The sequence below is a fragment of the Mirounga leonina genome, unplaced genomic scaffold, assembly GCF_011800145.1.
Source record: "Mirounga leonina isolate KUSES-001 unplaced genomic scaffold, KU_Mleo_1.0 Mir_98, whole genome shotgun sequence".
Lineage (NCBI taxonomy): Eukaryota > Metazoa > Chordata > Mammalia > Carnivora > Phocidae > Mirounga > Mirounga leonina.
Genome location: NW_023270921.1, coordinates 6,337,271 through 6,362,637, shown reverse-complemented (window position 1 = coordinate 6,362,637; position 25,367 = coordinate 6,337,271). Strand labels below are relative to the sequence as shown.

General features: G+C 38.2%; 1 protein-coding gene across 1 annotated transcript in view; it reads left to right on the top strand.

Moving 5' to 3' along the window:
* Positions 1-25,367, top strand: part of LOC118006697 (dynactin subunit 4) — a 31,839-nt gene that overhangs the window by 4,530 nt on the left and 1,942 nt on the right. The window contains exons 3-12 of the mRNA XM_034999470.1: positions 723-901; positions 9,167-9,210; positions 10,186-10,293; positions 11,845-11,918; positions 12,147-12,259; positions 12,554-12,663; positions 19,131-19,204; positions 21,232-21,286; positions 22,302-22,409; positions 23,864-23,961. Coding sequence (XP_034855361.1) covers positions 723-901; positions 9,167-9,210; positions 10,186-10,293; positions 11,845-11,918; positions 12,147-12,259; positions 12,554-12,663; positions 19,131-19,204; positions 21,232-21,286; positions 22,302-22,409; positions 23,864-23,961 — 963 coding nt within the window. The remainder of the gene's footprint in view (positions 1-722; positions 902-9,166; positions 9,211-10,185; positions 10,294-11,844; positions 11,919-12,146; positions 12,260-12,553; positions 12,664-19,130; positions 19,205-21,231; positions 21,287-22,301; positions 22,410-23,863; positions 23,962-25,367) is intronic.

Genomic DNA, 25,367 nt, shown 5'->3' with positions numbered 1-25,367 from the left:
GAGGATGTTATGGCAAAATATCGCAGGTAATTAGAGTTGTAGAACAGAGTTTCAGAGTAAGTCCAGGACTAGGAGTGAAATCTTAATAATCTCAGATGGTGAAAAAGTTACAAGCAACAAGGCACAGGGGCCCCCGAAGGGGAAATGTTGGCTGAGCATTAGGAAGAGTAGTGCCTAAGGAGAGAACAGAAAGCCCCGAAAAGGCACCGCTCCTGAACTGTTGCAGTTTGATAGCATCGTTTGGTTTCTGTGTCCGCTCTCTGGCACAGCAAACAAGCAGTTGTTTTCCAGACCCAGTTTCACAGCCTGTTGTAGTATTGCCTCTTGAGTTGTCATTGTGCAGCTGCTCTGTCCTGTCTAAAGGCATAAGCGGTGACCTCTCTCTTCCTCAGAAATCTTTGTGGTCCGTACAAGCCTAAACAGAGTCTGAAATTGTTAAATCCAGGCTGTTTAATAGTGATTTTCTCTGGAGTAGGATTCTGTCAGGCTCTAATTCTTCAGGAACTTTGGTGATGATTGCATTTTTTAAAAAATGAAATGAACATGTAATATCTTTTAAATTTTAAAACAAGATTTTAATATGTTTTTTATTTCTTTTTAGTTGAGAGACAGTCCTCCCTTATAGTTCCCTCTTGAGTTCCTAACACCTAGAACAGTGTGTGGCACATAGCAGTTGCTTGATAAATATTTGTCAAATGAATAACAGTGGTGTTGTATTATAGGTGTGCCAACTGCTTTGACTGTCCCGGCTGTATGCACACTCTCTCTACTCGGGCAACAAGCATCTCCACACAACTTCCAGATGACCCTGCCAAGACCACCATGAAGAAAGCCTACTACCTGGCCTGTGGATTTTGTCGCTGGACATCTAGAGATGTAGGCATGGCAGACAAATCTGTGGGTGAGTCAGGCGGACTTCAGCATGAGATTTTGTGAAATTGGTAGTGTTAAAATTGCCCACAGATGATTATTTCTGTTACCTGTTGGAAGGCAGGAGCTAAATTCAGAGGTAAATCTTCTGTGTTTCCAAATTCTCACATTTATGGACTATAATGTTTCATCTAAGACTGGGTAAACTATTGAGTTTTCTTAGAGTTGGTAAAATAGCATTGGTAAATCCGACACTTTTTTAGAATCAAAATGTTAATGCTCTTCATAAAACATAAATACTCCTGATGATGAAAGACACCATGAACAAATTTAAAAGATAAAAGTGACAAACTAAGAAAAATATTTGGGTCATATATAACAGACTAAAGATAAATAAGCAAAAATGAAGAATGCTTGTAAATCAAGGAAGAAGCCCCAGAGAAAAACTAGGCAAAGGATAAGAAGAGCAGCTCTCAGAAGTGGAAATAAAAATGATCAATAACCAAAATGTGTACATGGAAGGGCCCACAGTCAGGTTAAAATGATCTTTATCTTGACTCCAAACCTTGCAGATTCCATGGAAAGACCTTAACCTTCCATAAAGTTACAACTCAAGTTTGTGTTTCTCTCCCCTGACATTTTTTAGCCCTTTATTTTTTTTTTTTTAAAGACACATTTAGCGTCTTATAGTCTGATCAGCGTTATGATCAAACTATTACATTTAGCAATCAACAGCATGGGTGCAAAAAAAAAAAAAACTACATTAAAACCTTTTGTTGGAATGCTTTACACTTTCCACAGAACTAAAATAACCTGTTACACAATTAGTCACAAATACAGTCCTCGAGTTTTTTGCCCATACACATGAGTATTGTCTAAAACATGTCTTCTTTGTAGCAGCGAGGCCCTGCCACCACTGTGCTTAGCTGAGTTCACAAATCTGCTGTAACCTGTAGCTTCCCTGTCACTTCTCTGGCTCTCCTCTCCTGCTAAGCTTTGTTTCCTGGCAGTGATTAGAACCTTCTGCCGCTGCTGTAGCTACTGCTGCTGCTGGAACCACCACAGCCACCTTGGTTTCGTGGTTTGGCAAAGTATTGGCCTCCACCACCATAGGGGCCGGAGCTTCTGCCTCCAAAATTTCCTCCTTTCATGGGTCCAAAATTTGAGGATTGATTGTCGTAATTGCCAAAATCATTAGAGCTTCCGCCACCTCCAAAGTTGCTTCCATCATTACCAAATCCGTTATAGCCATCCCCACTGCCACCATAGCCACCACCACCTCGACTGCCACCAAGGCCCCCTTGACCACTGAAGTTCCCTCCACGACCAAAGTTGTCATTCCCACCAAAACCACCTCCACGACCACCACCAAGTTTCCAGAACCACTTCGACCTCTTTGGCTGGATGAAGCAGTAGCCATCTCTTGCTTAGATAGGGCTTTCCTTACTTCCCAGTTGTGGCCATTCACTGTATGGGATTTTTGAATGACAATCCTGTCTACAGAGTCATGGTCATCAAATGTTACAAAAGCAAAACCTCTGGGGCGCCTGGGTGGCTCAGTTAAGCGACTGCCTTCGGCTCAGGTCATGATCCTGGAGTCCCGGGATCGAGTCCCGCATCGGGCTCCCTGCTCGGCAGGGAGTCTGCTTCTCCCTCTGACCCTCCTCCCTCTCATGCTCTCTGTCTCTCATTCTCTCTGTCTCAAATAAATAAATAAAATCTTTAAAAAAAAACAAAACAAAACAAAAGCAAAACCTCTGTCTTGGTCAGTCATGATCTCGATCACTTCAATTTTCCCATACTGTTCAAAATAATCTCTTAGGTGATGTTCTTCAGTGTCTTCTTTAATGCCACCAGCAAAAATCTTTTTCACAGTTAAGTGGGCACCAGGTCTTTGAGAATCTTCTCTTGAGACAGCCCTCTTTGGTTCCACAGCTCTTCCATCCACCTTGTGTGGCCTTGCATTCATTAGCCCTTTCCTTTTATTTTGACTCTTTCTTTGAGTATCCATAAATTGCCTTGTATGATTAATGCAAATTAAAACTTCATTTATTTGGCAAATTTTTTAGATCTGGTAATATCACGTGTTGGCAAGAATATGGCAAAATAGTTCTTTCATCTACTACCACCTTGGAGAGCAGTTTGATAATTATTAAAATTTTATTTATTTATATTTATTTATTTTTAAAGTATATTTATTTAAGTGAGCTCTACACCCATCATGGGGCTTGAACTCACAGCCCCGAGATTGAGTCACATGCTCCTCCTTCACTGAGCCTGCCAGGGACCCCTATTTTTTTTTTATTTTAAAGATTTAATTTATTTATTTGAGAGAGAAAGAGACCACGAGTGGGAGGGGCAAAGGGAGAGAGAATCTCAAGCAGACTCCATGCTGAGTGTGGAGCCCAACTTGGGGCTCGATCTCACGATTGAGATCACAACCTGAGCCGAAACCAAGAGTAAGAAACTTAACTGACTACACCACCCAGACACCCCCCCCCTTTTTTTTCCCCCCATACTTGGGGCTTGAACTCACAACCCTAAGATCAAGACTCAAGCTGAGATCAAGAGTTGGACGCTTAACTGATTGAGCCGCCCAGGTGCTCCAAAGTGCCCCTATTTATATTTGTTTTTATTTTAACAAAATAAATGGCATTTTATTTATTTATTTTAATTCTAGTAGAGTTAACATACAGTGTTACATTCATTTCAAGTGTACAATACAGTGACTCAACAATTCTGTACATTACTCAGGGCTCATCGTAATAGTGTACTCTTAAAAACCCCGTCACCGTTTATTGAAAATAAACGGCTTTTATCCTTCTGCCCAGCATTTCCATATCCATATATGCTGGAGCATTAAACACATGCTCAAAGACACCTGTATTTACATAAAATGTTTAGCAGTAAAACAGAAGAACTGTGTGTGTGTTTTGACCTAAAGACCACCTAAGGCACTAACTACCTTTCCATCATTTGAGCATTTCAGGGTGGAGATTGCACTTACCTTTATTAAAGGGAACTTCCTTTATTTATTTTTTAAATAAAAAATTTAAGAAACAAAACGAACAAAGAAAAGAAGAGACAAAGAAAAACAGACTCTTAACTATAGAGAACAAACTGATGGTTACCAGAGAGCAGGTAAGTGGGGGGATGGGGGAAATAGGCGAAGAGGATTAAGAGTACACTTATTTGAGCACTGAGTAATGCATAGAATTGTTGAAACACTATATTGTACACCTGCAACGAATATAACACTGTACATTGGTTATACTGGAATTTAAAAAGTAATTAAGTTTTTAAAAAGTCCCACAACGAAAAAAAAAGAGTACACTGACTGTGATAAGCACTGAGTAATGTATAGAATTGTTTTGGGTTTTTTTTTTTAATTGTTGAATCACTATATTGTACAACTGCATCTAACACTGTATGTTAGAAGCATATTCATGATAAAAAATAATAAAATTAAAATACATAAAAATAAAAAGTTTAAAAATAGATCTTAATAACTATCTAGGGTGAATTCTCCAGCTTTGTCCTTCTTTAATATTATGTTGGTTATTATTTTTTTTTTAAACATATAATGTATTATTTGTTTCAGGGGTACAAGTCTGATTCATCAGTCTTAATACAATTCACAGCACTCACCATAGCACATACCCTCCCCAATGTCCATCACCCAGCCACCGCGTCCCTCCCACCGCCCTCCACTCCAGCAGCCCTCAGTTTGTTTCTCGAGATTAAGAGTCTCTTACGGTTTGTCTCCCTCTCTGATTTTGTCTTGTTTCATGTTTTTCCTCTCTTCCCCTATGATCCTCTGCCTTGTTTCTCAAATTCTACATATCAGTGAGATCATATGATACTTGTCTTTCTCTGATTGACTTATTTCACTTAGCATAATACCCTCTAGTTCTTTTTTTTTTTAATACCCTCTAGTTCTATCCATGTCGTTGCAAATGGCAAGATTTCATTTTCTGATGCTGCCTAATATTCCATTGTACGTATATACCACATCTTTATCCATTCATCTGTCGATGGACATCTAGGCGCTCTCCATAGTTTGGCTATTGTGGACATTGCTGCTATAAACATTGGGGTGCATGTGCCCCTTCGGATCACTACATTTGTATCTTTGGGGTAAATACCCAGTAGTGCAATTGCTGGGTCATAGGGTAGCTCTATTTTCGACTTTTTGAGGAACCTCCATACTGTTTTCTAGAATGGCTGCACCAGCTTGCATTCCCACCAACGGTGTAGGAAGGTTCCCCTTTCTCCGCATCCTCGCCAACATCTGTCATTTCCTGACTTGTTAATTTTAGCCATTCTGACTGGTGTGAGGTGGTATCTCATTGTGGTTTTGATTTGTATTTCCCTGATGCCAAGGTGTTGAGCACTTTTTCATGTGTCTGTTGGCCATTTGTATGTCTTCTTTGCAGAAATGTCTGTTCATGTCTTCTCCCCATTTCTTGATTGGATTATTTGTTCCTTGGGTGTTGAGTTTGATAAGTTCTTTATAGATTTTGGATACTAGCCCTTTATCTCATATGTCATTTGCAAATACCTTCTCCCATTCTGTCGGTTGTCTTTTGGCTTTGTTGACTGGGAAACTTCCTTTATTTTTACATTTCCGGTACTCCATGGTTAACATCAGAGAGTAGAAACTCTGTGTAGTCAGTTCAAAATCTTGAGTTGCTATTTATTTTTTATAAAAATAGTTGCATTGCTAACTCCCCATATCTTTTATCTTTCAGAAATTTTATTCAGTTTTCTGAAACTTTTTAGACTTGGTAAGAATTCCCATCTTGGGGGCCGCCTGAGTGGCTCTGTTGGGTGTCTGCCTGCAGCTCAGGTCATGATCCCGGGGTCCTGGGATCAAGCCCCACATTGGGCTCCCTGCTCAGTGGGGTGTCTGCTTCTCCCTCTCCGCCTCCCTCCTGCTTGTGCGTTCTCTCTCTCTCTCAAATAAATAAATAAAATCTTTAAAATTGCAGCTTGCTAGTCTATGACGAAGCCCATAATGAACTCATTATGTCAGTTGACATAACTAAAATGAAGATGGACTTTAAGTAAAAACTTCTTATAGATGATTACACAATTTGGAAGTAAATATGGATCAGGTTTCTTTAGATTCAACTCTCTTCTTAAAAATTTAATCCTTGGGGTGCTGGGTGGCTCAGTCGTTGGGCGTCTGCCTTCGGCTCAGGTCGTAATCCTGGGGTCATGGGGAGCTGGGTAGCTCAGTCGTTAAGCATCTGCCTTCGGCTCAGGTCATGATCCCAGGGTCCTGGGATGGAGCCCTGCATCGGGCTCCCTGCTTGGCGGGAAGCCTGCTTCTCCCTCTCCCACTCCCCCTGCTTCTCCCTCTCCCACTCCCCCTGCTTGTGTTCCTGCTCTCGCTCTCTCTCTGTCAAATAAATAAATAAAATCTTTTAATAAATAAAAATTTAATCCTTGATTCTGTTGTGTTTGCTCTTTGGTTTAGAATGCTTGAGCTCTTGGTTGTTGCTCATTGGTGGATAGATATTTCCTGAAATGTGATTTTTATTAGAAAGAGTCTATAGCATCTTTAGATTGTCAGTAAATATTTGTGTATTTTAGTATCAGTGTAGCAAGTAAGTTGTTTGAATTTGCTTATGAATGTAAGTTAAATATGAAAAACAACCTCAAAGTGGCAGAGTATGTATGCCTCAGTGAGTTGAAGTGTATTTTTTTTGAAGTGTATTTTTCTATGTTTGTATTTTGTCTCTTGTTGTCAAGGTAAAGAAACAAAGCCCAGAAGTTCAAATAGATTTCTCAGTGTTACTCTTAAGAGAATGTTTTATGCTTTTTAGATTATGAGCCACTAATGTTGGAGAATTTATATTTCAGAGCTTAAAACCTGTGTTTACTTCTAGAAGTCTGTCTCCTCTAGGGTATCTTGACAATAATAATTGAATAGTGGGAGCTCTTAAAGAGTACAGATAATTTTTTCTTTCATGATGTCATTGGTGTCTGAGAAACTCTGAAACCACTTTAGAACTATTTGTTTATTTATAAGTAAGCCATTGTGTCTGTAATGTGCAAGGAAATGAGATCGTTATGTCTCCCAAATTGCTCTTCAGAATAAATTACCAGTTCTAAAGCAGTTAGGTAAAACATCTAGATTTTTCGAAGTATTACAGCTAAAACATTTCTTTCACATAATTATTTTTCACGATTGTCTTAATAAGTAAGGCAGCCTTTAAAATATGAATATCATACTAAAGGATATTGTTGTCGTTTCTTGCAAGAAGGTGTGGTGTCACTTTCAACAAGCGTCCTTTTTGTTTTGAAAAAAGGTTATTTTTACTTATACAGATAATACACGTTCATGTATTTATCACCCAGCTTCAGAAATTAAACATAACCAAAACAGTTTAAGCTCCTTGCGTAGCCTATCCCCACTAGATCCCCCTTTCTCAGCCTCCCAGAGAAGTAATCATACCAGTCCTGAATCCAGTGTTTATCGGTATCCATGCATGTCTTTATACTTCTCCACATGTGTATGTAGCCACTAACAATGTTTTTTCAATATGAAACAAATGGAAATATACTGTATATGTATCCTACTACAGCTTTTCTCTATTGGCATTATGTTCCTGATACGTAGCTGATTTATGCATGACTTACCACAGTTTACTTATTCAGTCTCTTCTTGATGGACATTTATTTAGGCCTTCATTTTTTTGCTTTTGACAACAGTGCTATTAGAAACATTCTTGTCTGTATTTCCTAAGTCCAAGACTAAAGGCTTCTCTGCATAACTGAAAATAAAATTGCTTGTTTTGTCTACATCTTTAGCTCTCCAAAATGGCTTACCGGTTTTTGCTCCCACTAGTAATAAGAGTAGACTGCCTGCTGCTCCAGATCCTTGGCTGCTCTAGTACTGTGGGACTTTCTTTCAAATTTTTCCAAACTGATGTTTGTAAAATAGTATCTCATTATAGTTTACTTTTTCCCTTTTTTTTTGTTAGCTTTATTGAGATATACAGTTGACCCTTGAACAAATGCAGAGGTTAGAGGTGTTGACCCCCCTCACTGTGCAGTCGAGAATCTGCAGGTAACTTCTGACTTCCCAAAAACTTAACTACTAATAGCTTACTGTTGACTGGAAGCCACACTGATAACATAAATAGTTGATGAACATATATTTTGTATATTTTATGTATTGTATATATGTAGTCTTAAAATATAGTAAGCTAGAAAAGAAAAAATAGTTACAGTGCTTTATTGTATTTATTGAAAAAAATTCGCCTATAAGTGGACCCTCACAGTTCAAACCCATGTTGTTCAAGAGTCAGCTGTATTCATTATGGTTTTAGCTTTCTGGAATAATCTTTTCCATTGTGATTTGTGCTGTTTGTTTCTTATGTAAGAAATTCTTCTCTGAATCAAGGTCATAGAACATAGAAATTGCACAGTATTCTAGATAAGATCAGGTTCTTAAGAGTCAGACTGCTTGAGTTTGAATCCCAGCTTTACCACTTACTATCTGTGTGACTTTGGGCAAGTTATTTAACCTCTTTGAGCCTCAATTTCATGAGACTGATAATAAGAATCCCCATGTCAGAGGGTTATTGTATAAAATGAAACGTAATGCATTTCAGATGCTTGGCACAGAAGCTGTGCATGTGTTAGTTGTGGTGGGGGTGGTTATCTTTATCACCATCATTTTTTTTTTTTTTTAAGATTATTTATTTATTTGAGAAAGCGAGAATGAGCGAGAGAGAGCGTACATGAGGGGGGAGGGTTAGAGGGAGAAGCAGGCTCTTCGCCGAACAGGGAGCCCAATGCAGGAACCGATCCCGGGACTCCAGGATCATGACCTGAGCCGAAGGCAGTCGCTTAACCAACTGAGCCACCCACGTGCCCCTGTCACCATCATTATTTTTAATGAAAATTTCATTCTGAATGTTTTGGTCTATATAACTCATAGGACTATTTCTTAGAAGTTCTATGATTTGGGGGCACCTGGGTGGCTCAGTTGTTAAGCATCTGCCTTCGGCTCAGGTCATGATCCTGGGGTCCTGGGATCGAGCCCTGCATCGGGCTCCCTGCTTGGTGGGAAGCCTGCTTCTCCCTCACACTCCCCCTGCTTGTGTTCCCTTTCTCATTGTGTCTCTCTCTGTCAAATAAATAAATAAAATCTTTTAAAAAAAAAAAAAGTTCTATGATTTTATGTTTTTAAGTTTCATTTTGTGGCCTGCAGATGACCTGTTTTTATGAAAATAAAAATACCAAATTATGAAAATTTGTTTAATGTCCTTTTGTTTTGCAGCTAGTGGTGGTTGGCAGGAACCTGAAAATCCTCACACGCAACGGGTAAGTAAAGCGTCATCAGAGAGAGGATGAACTAAGAAAAGATGGAGAAAAAGACTGAAGATCTTCCATTTTATCAGTGGATATGGCATATGCCAGAAATCTTTGATATGTATTTTGGTGTCTGTTACACAGAAAGGGCTTCTTATAAGACATTTAAGTCACAATGGCTATATTTTCTAGTCTGGCTTAAGTTAATAGAGAAACCTAGCTGTAGCTTTAGTTCTGTAGTCAGGCTGTGAATCAGAAAAAGAAAACAGTATGTGTTTGTTTTTAGTGAAATAAGTTATAAAATAATAAGTTTTTCCGCTATATGGAAAAATACTTATTTTCAGACATATAAAAGCTGTATATCTATACATAGAGTTTTTGTTTTAATGCGTGCAAAATGTAATCTCATACCCACGTCTGTAGTGTGTAAGAAAGATATCTAAGCTGATAATTGCAGATACCTTTAGTGAGGGCAAGAGTGGACTTGGGCACAAGAGACATAAGAGAAGTATTGCTTTTTATTCTTTATGTTTAATATTGCTTGAAGTTTTCACAATTAACATGTACTGCTTTTAGGATTAAGACATACTTTAAAAATGAAAATATATGAGTGGGGGAGAAGACAGTACAAGATGTCACATTCTTAGAAGTAGATAGGCCTGTGGCCGTGCAGAAAAAATGGGAGTAGTTGTAAGGGGAAATAAGTAATGAAGTAAAAGAGGAGTGAAAAGAGGGCATGAAATTTCCTAGCCTTTTCATTGCCCATTTCTTCCCATTGTTAAACTTAAAGGTTCCATTTTAATATTGCAAATAATTCAGAGAAATGTAATGAAGAGAAACTCTCTTTGAAGAAAAGGGCAAATTTGCCTACCGTAGTCATTTGTCTTCTCTGTTCATTATGTGTCCAGTTAGTGTTATTGATTAATTTTACATATTTCCTGTTAGCTTTTTCATGAAAACAATTACTGCATCTTTGATTTCTTACAGATGAACAAATTGATTGAATATTACCAGCAGCTTGCTCAGAAAGAGAAGGTTGAGCGAGATCGCAAGAAACTGGCACGGCGTAGAAACTATATGCCTTTGGCTTTTTCGGTGAGGACTTGGTACAAAAAGGAGTGTGCAGTTCATTGAACAAGACCTGTGTGCCTTGAGAACAGTGATAATTTCAGAAGGTGGCCACTGACCTTAGATTTCTGAATGATAGGTAGCAGAGGAAAGTTTCTCAAATCATAGGTTTTTAAGCCCAGCAGTTAGGTTTTTGCCATATCATTTACTCTATTTGAGTTCTTTGAGTTTTAAGGACACTTGTGTTCCTTTTTGCATCACTGCCCTCTCTTTTCTGATTATTCCCCAGGGCTAGTGTTTAATTTTGTAGGTACCACAGAATTCTTAATCGGAAAAGTCAGAGAAGATGGGCGATTGTTAGATTTTATTCATATTACCTAGGTAGGCCACCTTTGACATTCTATAGTAATGGGTTCCCAGCTCAAATGATTATTTCTGGTACCTTCCTATAGTTCTCCAGGGTGAAGAACGCTGACTCTTACACGGTGCCTTTTGCGTGGTTAAATAAATAGTAATATGTGCCAGTGTCATTGATAGGAATTCTTTAAGGAAGTCATTCTCTGCTAGTTTGTGTACTACCAATCCAGAAGCAAAAGATTAGGATTTGGAGCTTTTGTTATTGTCCCCCAAGTTTTATTTGCTCTCATAGAACAATTTCTTTTCTGTATGCTTGCTTGGGGTCGAGCAGGTTGACATTGAATAAGTAACATTTTTTGAAGGGCAGTGATGTGTCAGACACTGTTCTAATAAGGACTTTTCACATATTTAATCCTCACAACAATCCTGTGGGGTAGATTGACAGTTGAGGAAATGTAACTTGTCATACTGCTTCTGCATGAGAATTAGTTAAGCCATTGAAACCCTAAGGATTGGTGAGGTCCATATAAAAATATTTAGTTTAGAACTTAATAAAAACATTAAAATATGCAAAGCATCTACATTTACCAGAGACTTTAATGAAGTCTAAATGAAATTTTCAGAATAGCCCAGTGGTATAATAAGCATATGCACTAGTGTATGTAGGAGAAAAATTTGAATTAAAGGCATTATTCTTCCAGCTTCCCTTATAACCTGCCTGCTGTATGAGTTTGCTTCTGTCTTATGCTGCATTTTTTTGTCTCTGTTGCAACCTGCTGCTATTTGGGGGCCTACAGCAACACACTATTCATGTAGTGGTAAGTTCTCTTTTATGATTCTTGCTAACCTTGAAGAAGTTAGCAGATGATCACTGGGTGTTCCAAGAAGACATTCATCATTTGCCTTAGACACTCCACATAGTTCTGGTCTAAGTCATAGCTTAGATATTTTTAGATTAATAGTTTTTTAAAAAAATCACATTTAGTTCAGTTTTACTCTACTAATGTATTTCAGTCTCCATGTTTGGTGCTTTTGCTATTATTTTAAAAATAAGATGATGTGGGGCTACAAATTACTTTCTTTAAAAGGAGCTTTCAAATTAGCTTTTTTTTTTGCTTATTTCCCTGAGCTTCTCATGCTGTCCCACCCAAAAGTCTTTCTTTTGGTAAATAGGATGTATAAAAATGGGATTTATAATTGGAATTTCTGAACTCTATTTAGGACAAATACGGTCTTGGAACCAGGCTTCAGCGACCACGAGCTGGTGCAACCATCAGTACCCTTGCTGGACTGTCGTAAGTTTGGACATTAAATGGCTTTGAGGAGAAAAGCAGGTATCAAAATGAATATTGAAGGAATGTGACATTAAACAGTTGCTACTGGGGAAGAAGATTGTCATGCTTAGAAAAGACCTGAACAGAGAAAGAATGTTCTACAATAGAAGAATACGTCAGTTATTGATATCATAGACTTTGAAGATGAACAGGTGGACCTTTGAGAAATTAGTGCTTTTTATCTTTTAGCCTTAAAGAAGGAGAGGACCAGAAAGAGATAAAGATTGAGCCAGCTCAGGCTGTAGACGAAGTGGAGCCGCTACCTGAAGATTACTATATAAGACCAGTAAATTTAACAGAGGGTAATCTTTTTATATGATTTTGCTTTGTTTCTATTTTACATCTAATTTTGCTTTTGTTACCGATACGCCCTGAGTTTTGAGATATTTAAGGCATCATGGTTGTTAGTAATAAAATAAATCAAGTAACAAATGAAATAGATACAATCATTTGAAGAACTTTAAAATATCAAATTTCTCTTTTGTAGTTTTTGAAGAACTATTCACAAAGGAAGTATTGTTTCATGTGATTATCTCATAAGTCTGATTTTGAGTGAATCATTGTAAACTAAGCCTGGGTTCTGCCTTTCATGCTAGTGACCACCCTTCAGCAGCGCCTCTTGCAGCCTGACTTCCAGCCAGTCTGTGCTTCACAGCTCTATCCTCGTCACAAACATCTTCTGATCAAACGGTCCCTGCGCTGTCGGGTAATTATTCCATTCTGTACAATTGTCATTTGTACCAGAGAAAAGCAGAAATAATTTAAACATTGGTATCTGGCCAATACCGAAACTTCTGGAATGTAGTAAATATAAAATATGCTTATAGAGAATGTACTTGGTGTCCAGGCACCATTTTAAATGCTTTCAAGATAAAAATCCTCCCAACTATGAGATGAAGGTACTATTGTTACCCCTGTTCTATAGATGTGGAAACTGAGGTACCTGAAGGTTAATAAGTTCAGAGCACTGACCCCTAAAAGAGTAGTGAAGAATATATAACTTTTAAGCTGGTAGAGAGGAAACAAAGAGGAGTAATAAAATAATTTAAAAGAGGGGGGCGCCTGGGTGGCTCAGATGGTTAAGCATCTGCCTTTAGCTCAGGTCATAATCCCAGGGTCCTGGGATCGAGTCCCGCGTCAGGCTCCCTTCTTGGAAGGGGGCCTGCTTCTTCCTCTCCCTCTGCTGCTCCCCCTGCTTGTGCTCTTTCACTCTCTCTGTCAAATAAATAAAATCTTAAAATAATAATAATAATAATTTAAAAGAAAGCAAGAAAGAAGAAACATCAGCAAAATCCAGCCTCTATGAATTTATAAAACAACTGAGTTTCTTCAATAAATACACTGTAAAAGAAAACCAAAAGAAAATGGAAAAGAAACCTTTTAGATCAATGCTATTCAGCAGAACTTTCTCTGATGATGGGAATGTTCTGTATATGCACAGTCCAACATGGTAGCCACTCACCAAGTGTTGCTGTTGAGCACTTGAAATGTGACAGTGTGGCTGAGGTGCTAAGTCTTTCATTTTTATTAATTTATTAACCACATGTGACTAGTGGCTACCATTAACAACACAGCTGTAGATTAGAAGAGACCTGAGCGGCATATCAACCAAACACAGTGTGTAGACTTCATTTAAATCCCAATTCAAACAAAACCTAAGAAGAAAGGGGCGAGGGAGGGAGGGAGGAAGGGAAGAAACATTTATGAAACCTTTGGAGAAAGTTAAACACTAGCTGGATTTTTGATGCTATTACAAGAACTTTTCATGTTTTTAGGGATAATAATAATGTTATTTTTAAAAATATCTTCATCTTTTAGAGATGTATACCAGAATATTATGGATGAAATGACATGATGTCTGATGTTTGTTTCAAAATAGGCATGGTGAATGGGTGAGAGTATAGATGAAACAAGATTGGCCATTGTTGCTAACAAGTTGCTAATTGTTGAAGCTGGGTCACGTGTACCTAGGAATTTCTAATACTGTTCTGTATTTTGCATATGTTAGAAAATTGCTATAATGCAAAAGCTTTCTAAGAAAGAAGGAAAAGATACAGGCTTCTAGTTATGGACAGGAATAAAAGGCTCAGCATAGGAATATAATTAATGATACTGTAATAGTGTTGTGACAGATGGTAGCTACACTTGTGAGCATAGCATATAGGGATGTTGAATCACTATGTTGTACACCTGAAGCTCATGTCACATTGTGTGTCAACTGTACTTAACAAATACTTTAAATAAAAAGGAAGGAAAAACCCACTTTTTAAGTAAAAAGACACATATAGATTAAAAGTAAGCAGATGGAAACAGATATACCATGCTAACACTACTCACTGGAGAGCAAGAAGAGTAGCTGTATTAGGTTCAGACAGAGCAGATTTCAAAGTAAAGAAAGTTAACAGAGATAAAGAAGGGCATCATATCATGCTAAAGGGGTTAATTTTCCGGGAAGACATAACAGTTCTTAACGTGTATATGCCTAACAATAGTGTCAAACTATGTGAGGCAAAAACTGATAGAGCTGCAGTAGATGAGAGAGAAAATAGATGAATTCACTCTCGTAGTTAGAGACTTCATTACCCCCTTCTCAGAAATGGACAGATCCAGCAGGTAGAAAATCAGTAAGGACATAGGTGAATTCAACACCATCAATCACTAGATAAAATTGACATTTGTAGACTGCTTCATCTAACAGAATACACATTTTTCTCAAGCTCACCTCGTGCATTCACCAAGGCAGTCTACATTCTGGGCCATAAAAAAACAAAAAAAAAACCCTTAAATTTAAAAGAATAGAAATCATACAGTTTCTACTCTCAGACCACCATGGGAGAAAAGTAGAAAGTGTTCTAGAAAACTAGAAAGTTCTCAAGTATGTGCAGATTAAACAACACATTTCTGCTTGAATCTTGAAGCTGCTTCAGGATTCTTTCCCTCTACCCCTCCCCCTCCCTCCCTCCCCCCCTACTCACTCACTCACTCTAAAATAAATAAATCTAAAAAAAAAAAAAAAATTCAAGCAGAAATCAATGAAATTGAAAATAGGAACTCAATTGAGAAAAGTCAACAAAACCAAAAGTTGGTTCTTTGAAGACCAATAAAATGGATAAGCCTCTCTTGGAAAAAAAGAGGGCACATTTTACTAGTCAGAAATGAAAAAGGGGGCATCACTTGAGCGCCTATGAAAATTAAAAGGGTAATAAAGAAATACTGTGAACAACAGACTAAAAAAAAAAACAAAAAAACACACATGATCATATTGATAGGTGCAGAAAAGGCATTTGACAAAATCCAACACCCGTTCATGATTAAAAAAAAGGGGGGGGGGACTCTCAAAAACAGGAATACAGAGCGTTCTCAGCTTGATAAAGGCTATGTACAAAAAGAAAAGAGGGAAAAGGACAAAAAACTGGTGGTTCAGGGCTCCTGGGTGGCTCAGTTGGTTAAGCGATTGCCTTCGGTTCAGGTCATGATCCTGGAGTCCTGGGATCGAGTCCCGCATCGGGCTCCCTGCTCGGCAGGGAGTGTGCTTCTCCCTCTGACCCTCCTCCCTCTCATGCTCTCTGTCTCTCATTCTCTCTCTCTCAAATAAATAAATAAAATCTTTAAAAAAAAAACTGGTGGTTCAAATAGAAAGTATGTAGTGAGATAGATTTACAGCCAAATATCTCAGTATTTATATAAATGCCAGTGAACTAAATGCTTGTTAAACAACTAAATAAGAAAACCAACAAAATGCCTACCCATTACATGCTAATCACAAGAAACACAAACAGAATTCAGAAAGGTTGGAAGTGAAGATAGCTGGGGAAGATAGATTGTGTAAATACTAAATTTTTAAATGGAGGGATAATTCATGAAGAAATAATTCACAAAGAGGATGTAACAGTTCTATAATTGTATGCACTAAATAACGTAGACTCAAAATACATAAACATTCGAGAATTTGGGGGAAATTCAGCATGCTTCTCTTGGTAACCGAGAAAATAAACATGTACCCAATATCTGTAGAATATATATTCTTTACTAATACACACAGAACACTTATAAAAATTAACTGTATACTGGTCATAAAGTTAGTCTTAACATTTTTCAAAAGATGACATTATTAGAATATATTATTTGATCATAATGCAGCTAAGTTAGGAATCAGTCATTCCTGTAGAGCAAAACTTACAGGATGTTACTAAGGCTGTGCTTAGAAGTAAATCTATATATTAGAAAAGAAGAAATAAAAGATCAGTAATTTCAGGAGATATTTTAAGAAGTTAGGAAAAGAACAGCAAAGTAAGTACAAAGAAACTTGAAGGAAGAGGATACTAATGAATTAAGAACCACTGTAAAATACAAAAGATTTGGGCGCCTGGGTGGCTCAGTCAGTTAAGTGTCTGCCTTCTGCTCGGGTCATGATCCCAGGGTCCTGGGATCAAGCCCCGCATCGGGCTCCCTGCTCAGCGCGAGGCCTGCTTCTCCCTCTCCCACTCCCGCTGCTTGTGTTCCCTCTTTCGCTGTCTCTCTCTGTCAAATAAATAAAATCTTTAAAAAAAATAAATAAATGAAAAAAATAAAATAAAATACAAAAGAGCAATAAAACCAAAAGTCGATTCCTTTAAGATTAATGATAATAAATTTTAATATGTAAATTAATAAAACTTTACACAAGATTCATGTTGACTGTATAATTCACCATATTTACCAAAAGTAAATAAGCAGTTTCCTATTGATCCATCTGTCTTCAGGGTAGATAGGCCTCCACAAATACAAACCAAAATATGCAGATTATGGTACATCCACACAGTGAGTACTATAACTCTAAAAAAGAATGTACTAATATGGGATATATTTTTAAATGCAAAAAGCAGGGTGTGTGGCAAGTACACAACTTTTTGTGTAAGGAAGGGAGGGAGGGAAGGAAAATTAAAATGTGTGTATAAACAAAAATTTTTTTCAGTATGCATATATATAGATTAATAGACTTGGAACAGAATAGAGAAAGCAGAAACAGACTCATGGGTGTGAGGAAACTTGGTATTTACTAAATACAGCATTGCAGATCATTGGGGAAAGAATAGCCTATTAAATTTTGCTAGGTCAAATAATTACATGAAAATAAAATTGGGTCTCTGTCTCACACCATACACAAAAGTCAACTTCAGGAACATTAAAAACTATTTTTTTAAGATAATTATTATTTATTAGAAGAGTGCATGAGCAGGAGGAAGGGGCAGAGGGAGAGGGGGAGAAGCAGACTCCCCACTGAGCAGGGAGCCCGATGTGAGGTTCATTCCCAGGACCCTGAGGTCATGACCTGAGCCGAAGGCAGTTGCTTAACCGACTGAGCCACCCAGGCACCCTGGAACATTAGAAACTTTAATGAGCACATATGAAGAGCAAAACTTCTAGAAGGAAACAAAATCTTTGACTTCTGGGTAGGGGAGTATTCCATAAATAAGACAAATCAGCACGAACTATAGAGGACAATATTATATATTTGACACATTAAAACTTGCACCTGCACTCCAAAGAAAACCTGTCGTAATGAAAAGATAGGCCACAGCCTGAGAAAAGTAATTTGTAAGATATGTAATTAAGGGATTAGTATCCAGAACATGTAAAGAACTTTGGCAAATTAGTAAGGAAAAGATACTCCAGTCAGTATACGAATACCCAGTAAACAGTATCATAGAAGTCACGGCAGAGGAAATCCCAGCAGCCAATAAACATGAAAGATACTGCTACAATAATCAGAGAAATGTCTGTTAAAACTACAGTGAGATACCATTTGATAGTTAACCAGATTAGCAAAAGTTAACACATGTGGGAAATGACTGATCTATAAGAATACTTAACTGATTGCTGCATTATTTATAGTAGCAAAATCAGGGAAACATCCCAGATATCCATCAATTTGGGTATGGTTGAATAAGTTTTACGGAAATGATTACAGTAAGATACAGAGGTAGCTCTCTGTGTGCTGGTATGGAATTCTAAGATAAGTAAAAAAGCAAAGGGCAGAAGAGTATATAAAATACTCCCTTTTATGTTATTGTGAAAAAGGCGATGTGTGTGTATACTTGTATGTGCACAGGCTATTTGTGAGAAAACACATGAGATACCGGTTGGGCTCTGGGGAGGAGGACAAGGGGACAAGTACCTTTACACTGTTCCTGTTTTGTACTGTTAAGAGATTTCTTTTAACCAGGTATATGTAGTATCCATTCAAGAAAGTAAAAAATTGTTACTGTATTTTAAAGCATGGGATCTGAAATCACACTACTTAGATTTAAATCCCAGCTTTGATTCTTTTTTTTTTTTTTTTTAAGATTATTTATTTTAGGGGCGCCTGGGTGGCTCAGTTGGTTAAGCGACTGCCTTCGGCTCAGGTCATGATCCTGGAGTCCCTGGATCGAGTCCCGCATCGGGCTCCCTGCTCAGCAAGGAACCTGCTTCTCCCTCTAACCCTCTCCCCTCTCATGTACTCTCTCATTCTCGCTCTCTCAAATAAATAAATAAATCTTTAAAAAAAAAAAAAGATTATTTATTTTAGAGAGAGCACGAGCGCGTGAGTGGGGGGCAGAGAGAGAGAATCTCAGACTCCCGGCTGAGCGCGGAGCCTGACTCGGGGCTCAGTCTCATGATCCCAAGATCATGACCTGAGCCAAAACCAAGAGTCGGATGCTCAACTAACTGAGCCACCCAGGCGCCCTGACCCAGTTTTAATTCTTACTGGCTCTGTGGAGTTGTACAGATGACTTACCCTTCTTGTGACCCATTTTTATCATGTGTAAAATGGGGACAATAATAGTTTGGGTACCTACACTAACCTTACAAAATCGATGTGTTGTTTAAATCCACTTAAATTAAGGAGCACATGGTTCAACACACCTAGTATGTACTCAGTATGTGTCATTTTATTTCAGTAGTTATTAAGCTCCGCAAAAGTATAATAATACCTGTTAGTGTTCTTGCTTACGTCCAGAGAAGTCCAAATCATCTTTGCAAATTTTGGCAATCAGTGGCATACACAGTATTTCAAAACGTGTGGTATTGTAGCAGAATAAAACCGCAAAACTCGAGTCAATGCTGTCCTTCCGAATTTAGCAGCTCTGTGGATCCAGCAGGGTTTGTTCTTGTTTTCCTCTGATACGTACTATAATTTTTTCTTTTTAGAAATGTGAACACAATTTGAGCAAGCCAGAATTTAATCCAACATCTATCAAATTCAAAATCCAACTGGTTGCTGTGTGAGTATTTTGGGATCAGTGTTTTTAGTTACTGTTCTTTGACTTTTTCAACACAAAATGTATTTACTCTGGGCTTAAAAACAAAAGAAAAGAAAAACGACATCAGAATAATCTTGCTATTTCTTCTGTTTAGGTTTCAAGTTATATACCATGAAGTTTAAAACAAATAAACCTAGAATCCAGGCTGTTTGCATCAAGGGACACTGTGATGATGTGGTCTGGGGCAGTGATTGTTAGTTGATTATTGGACAGAGAGTCACTGGTCATTGACTACAAATTATAAAGAACCTGATTTTGGTAATGATCCAAAATATTAAAGTAAAAAATAACCAAGCATAGCAAATCAAAGAGTACCCCTGCAGCAGTGTTCATCTTATGTTCTGATAACAGTCATTGAGTGGGATAAAAGTGATTATTAGTGTTAATTCACTGGGACTTGTCAATAGAAGGGAATTTTGTATACGAAAACCACCTATCAAACAAAAATATTTTGAAAAATTAGGAAAATATTGTCTTGACTTCAGGGCAAGAAGTGCTTAGAGGGAACTAAGTAAGGCAGGAAACCCAGAAACCACTAAAGAAGAAAATAGCTGGCCCTTAGCAAAAAAAAAAAAACAACAAACATGACTTGTAACATATATATATATATATATATATGTATGTATGTATGTATATATGTATATGTGTATATATATACATATATATACACATATATTTGACAACAGAATCCTAAGACAGACAATAGAGCAGGAAAGAATATTTGCTACTCCATGACAGATAAAAGTTTAATGTCCCTGGAAGACATAATTCCCACAGATTGGAAAGATAAAAATGTGAGTAGGACAAAGGATTTGAACTGGCAGCTTATAGAAGAGGAATTTCAAATGGTCAGTGAATACATGGAAAGACTCTGAGACTTAATAGGAAAAGTTTAAAATAATAAAGAGCATTTAGTGCTCGTGAGAATGTGGGGAAACATATTTGCATACATTGTTGGTAGGCTTGTGGATTGCTAGAGTCTTTTTGGAGAGTGGTCTGGAATATCAAGACAAAATTACATAGACTAAACCAGCAGTACTATTTCAGGAATCTATTCTGTTGAAACAAAACCACCAATATCTAAAGATACCTATGTAAGGATGTGTTTTGTAACATTTTAATGAGAAAAAGCTAAAAACAATTTCAGTGTCCAGCTGATGAACCATTAACAAATAGTTGATTAAATTGAGGTACACTCAGGTTGTAGAATATTGTGCAGCAATTAAAAATAAGTCCTTCCAGCAGTCAAAAATGTTGAGAAATGCTGGTCTGTTGACTTTGGAGGAAAGAATAAGTGTATAAACACTAAGCTGAGATTTGACCCTGGGTGATTCTGAGTTCAGACTAAGCACGTGTGAGTATAGTATTCTGTTGTCTTGCTTAGAGAGGCAGCAGAACAGTGGTTAAGGGGAAGGACCCTGGAGCCTTGAGTTTGAATCCTGGCCACTCACCAGCAAGTTACTTCTCCCAAGCCGAGTTTCTTCATCTCTGTAATGGGAGTGATGATAATAACACCTGTCTCATGCAGTCACAGTGAAAATTCCATAAGTTAAATGTAAAGTGTTTAAAACATTGCCTGGCACATAGTGCTTTATAAAAGTGATAAGTATGTGGTAGTGTGTTTCCACCTCTGCAGTGTGTTACTAAGTCAGTTGTGGGTCCTTTAACCAGTTGCCTTTTAGATTTACAGAAATGAATAAAATATCAAAAAATATATCTAGCAAATGTATAAGGAAGATACCTACCATGATGCACACAGATATATAGGCTCTAAATAGAAGTGTACATAACGATTTCAGAAAGAACTCATTACCAGTTGGTTTCATGTCTTAAGTTCTTACTATGGTGGTATGATTCTTTAAAATTCTTTTTCTCTGACGTGTTCTAATTAACTTGAAGAAATCTTCACTGAAATCACTTTAAAAAAAAGTAACAATAATTTTAAGCGACTTCAATGAACATTAATGTATTTTTTTATTCACACATAGCAATTATATCCCAGAAGTAAGAATCATGTCAATTCCCAACCTTCGCTACATGAAGGTTAGTACTTTGCTTATTAACTGGAAGACAAAGGATTGATCAGAGATGTGTGTGTATGTGGGTGTATGTGGGTGACTGTGTGTATTTAGAATGAGATTCAGGAGCAAGGGATAGAAAAGAAAATTTGAAATCATAAAGGGATTGGGATTTTTAACTTCTTTAAGCTGGGATTTTTGGCAACAGCATCTTTGACATACATTTAAAAGGAGCAGTGTGCACATTATATAAAGATGGAATCATGGGTGGGGAAAGAAAGAAGATGTTTTACCCCACAGACATCGTTAGCTCTTCTCCAGCCAGGAGACTCTCCACATCCCATGTCTGTGCGTGTATCAGATACCATGAATGAACAGGATTTTTTTCTTTATCACAGCCCCTCTCTTCCTTGAGTTCCTTATCTATGTCCCCTCATCCCCTCCATGAGTTGTAGAATATTCTGCAACAGTCCCTTTTGTTCTTTCCTTTCATGCTGCTTATGAAGACATTTATGGAGTCCACGTTCATCTGAAAGATTTCACTAATCTCAAAGTACCAAACAAGGGCAAATTATGGGTCAAGAAATCTTAAAAGTCTTTTAGAGTTCTGATGAATGATCTTTTTCTATGTCTGGCTACCCTGTGGCTCTCATACTTTATTTGTGAGGACTTTCAGACTAAGCATACTAAGTTACTGCTCAGGAGTCCTTACGTGGAGGACTGGATGGAGCAAGAGTTGTAAACTTTAATCACTTGGATAATATACGTTCCTCAGAACTTCTGAATCTAGTACCTGGCCCTTTCTGTGGGATCTGCCCTATTTCCTCAGGTAATTTCAGGAACTCCAGAGCATATATAGCCTAATCTATAAATAATAGAATAGGAATCCGTGAGCACTTTAAGAATGTAGTGATGTAGAGGTGTAGGTGGGTGTTACTGCTCGGGAGTGATTTTGTGAAATGCTTGGTACAGCAACTAAGAAAGTGGACCTAGGTGGCAGTAGTGGAACATGTCTGAGAGAGGCTTGTCCTGTTCCCCAGGAGAGCCAGGTCCTCCTGACGCTTACGAATCCAGTGGAGAACCTTACCCACGTGACACTGCTGGAGTGCGAGGAGGGGGACCCGGATAATATCAACAGCACTGCCAAGGTAGGAGCGTTTTGCCTCATCCTGAGAGACCCTGACTTTTCCTGGAGGGGCCTGTTGACCTGGCTTAAAGGACTCCACGCTGTCTTCCATTTCCGCATCCAAGCAGTCATCATGTTCTTTTGATTTCCTCTCCTGAGTTTTTTTTTACTTTATGCACAATCACACTGCCACTGCCCTGTTTGAAGGTCTCATCCTTTCTTACCTGGACTGTGCCAGTAACATCCTTGTTGACCTGTTTGGAATCTACCCCCACTTCCATTCCAGCCTATCGTCTGTCTTGGCCACCAGAGTGATCTTTCTAAAATCTAACTTTGATCATGGCATACTGATCATTTGGCATCTCTCTGACTTAGGGAGGAAATCCAAATTCCTCGGCATAGCATGAGAGGTTCTCAGTGGTCCCCCCTCTATCTGTTCTTGCAGGATGGCCTTCCCCCAGATCCCCAAATCTAGCATTCTCCAAATCATACATATTAATGTATATAATCCAAGCAGATGCAGTGCTTACGAGCTTTCATGCTAGAGAATTGCAGACGCTATTCTTTCTTCCTAGAATGCCATTCCCTGACATACGTACATACCCACACCTCTCTGTCTAACACATACTCAGGCTTCAAGACTCCTAGGATATAACATGTCCTTTTAAACGCTGGTATGCCTCCTCTAGATGCCCTTCACTTACATACAGCGTGCGTAGCACTAAATATTAAAATAGGTGATTTTGACTTTCAGTAAATGTTAGTTGAATGAATAAAATGCGGCCTTTTTTCGTTTTGCTATTTGGCGATTCATCTAGTACTTGAAATTTTAGATCAAGAACTTTACTCAATGGGCAATCTATTATTGACTCATAATTCAGCGTGATACAACAAAAATTGATAGAAATGATGCCTTTATCTTTCATTAGCTGTTATTCAGAGAATGCTTATTAGTAGAGAATTTCTTTATCCCCTTTTTCTTTTTTCCTTTTTAATGATTTCACTTATTAGCATCACTTTCCAAGAGAGATGACACTCATCTGTCCTTGCTTTTCTTATTAACACTAATAACCTGTTCCCGTGAGACAGAAATAAGTGCCTGACATGTACACCCAGTTTGTAGACTTGCTATCTTTCTCTTTATACCTCCCAGCCTCATTCATATCCATAATTATAAATGTGGTTGACATTGTTCTCTGCTGACCTCTGACTTAGCAAAGTTGAGGCCTAGTAACAACATAAGGCTTAGTCTGAAGAATGCTTAACTGTTCTTTGTTCTTGTACTTTCACTAGAGATGTCTGTGTTCCTAAATAGTAAGTTTTTAAACTCTGTAAAAGTGAAGTAATACTCTGTTTCTTGAAACTTGAAACGTCTCCATGTTTAGGTTGGTGTACTGCTGTCTTGTATTTTGTTGAATGAATGTCCTACAACACACTGACCCATTCTGAGGCAACCCTCTCTGTTTTGCTGTCCAGGTGGTGGTGCCGCCCAAAGAGCTCATTTTAGCTGGCAAGGATGCAGCAGCGGAGTATGATGAGTTGGCAGAACCCCAGGACTTTCAGGATGATCCTGAGTGAGTGGATCTCTTAGTGATCCCCCCAGCATACCACAGTTGGCTAATATAGGAGGCCCACTTACAGATCCCAGTTTTTTTATCTTGATTTTTTAAGATGCTTTTTTTCTTCTTGTTTATAAAAATACTTATTGTAGAAATTTGCAGAATATATATAAAACTATGAAGAAGGAAAATAAAATCCCACCACCAGAGATAAGCAGCATTAACCTTTTGGTCTTTATCCTTCCATATATTTCTTCCATTGTTGGGATCATTCTGTAAGCAGTTTCTAATCCTTGTTTCATTTTAAATAGTAAATATTTTCCCCTGTTAATAAAAATTTTCAAGAGCATTATTTTTAATAGTTGTGGACAGGATACAATATTCTCTCTCTATAGTTTTATCATTGGATTTATCCACTTACCCCTCCCCACGTGCCCCTTGAGTAATAGATTTGACTCGCTCTTACCTAATAACTGAGAAGTAAAAAACCAAACCTCTCCCTGGATGAGGATACATCAGTCAGGATCCAGTCTAAAACTGCAACGGGGGGGGGGGGGGGGGCGGCGCCTGGGTGGCGTAGTTGTTAAGCGTCTGCCTTCGGCTCAGGTCATGATCCCAGGGTCCTGGGATCGAGCCCCGCATTGGGCTCCCTGCTCTGTGGGAAGCCTGCTTCTCCCTCTCCCACTCCCCCTGCTTGTGTTCCCTCTCTCGCTGTGTCTCTCTCTGTCAAATAAATAAATAAAATCGTTAAATAAATAAACAAACAAACAAACTGCAATGGGTACTGCCCCTTCTTGGGTGAAGAAGCATTGCTGGAGTGAGGCCCACAGGAACCACACACACACGGGCAGCTCACGGGCAGCTCATAGGCAAGAGTAAGCCCCTACCCTCTCCAGGTTTCTAGTCTCCTTTAGAGTCCCTCCATTTGACATGAGCCTGACAGGGAGCCAGCCTACAAAGCAGAGAGACATGGACAGCAGAATCCTGTGTCACAAAGCAAGATATAGAAGGTAGGCTTGGAGCTGAAAAGAATAGCTTCATATACTGACACAAGGAACATGTAAGGTCTTTTTAACAGAATGATCCAAAGCTCCCTCAGCAAGACATTGGAAAGAAGAAATAACATGGGATGGGTGGGAAAAACAAAGGGCAAAGATGAGTTTAGTGCAGTGATTGCCAAACTTGAGTTAATTCAGAAAGCACCAGGGCAGGTGTTTTGTTTTGTTCTATAGAGTTCCAGGCCCTACCCCAGAGATTTCTCTTTGGCAGGTCTAGGGGTACACCAGAAATCTGCATTTTTTTTTTTTTTTTAAAGCTTCCCAGATATCAGTGGTTGCCTGGGAAATTAGGCTAGAAAGACATTAACTTTTGCCTTCTTACTATTTATAACCGAGGTTTTTTTTTTTTTTTTTTTTTTTTTT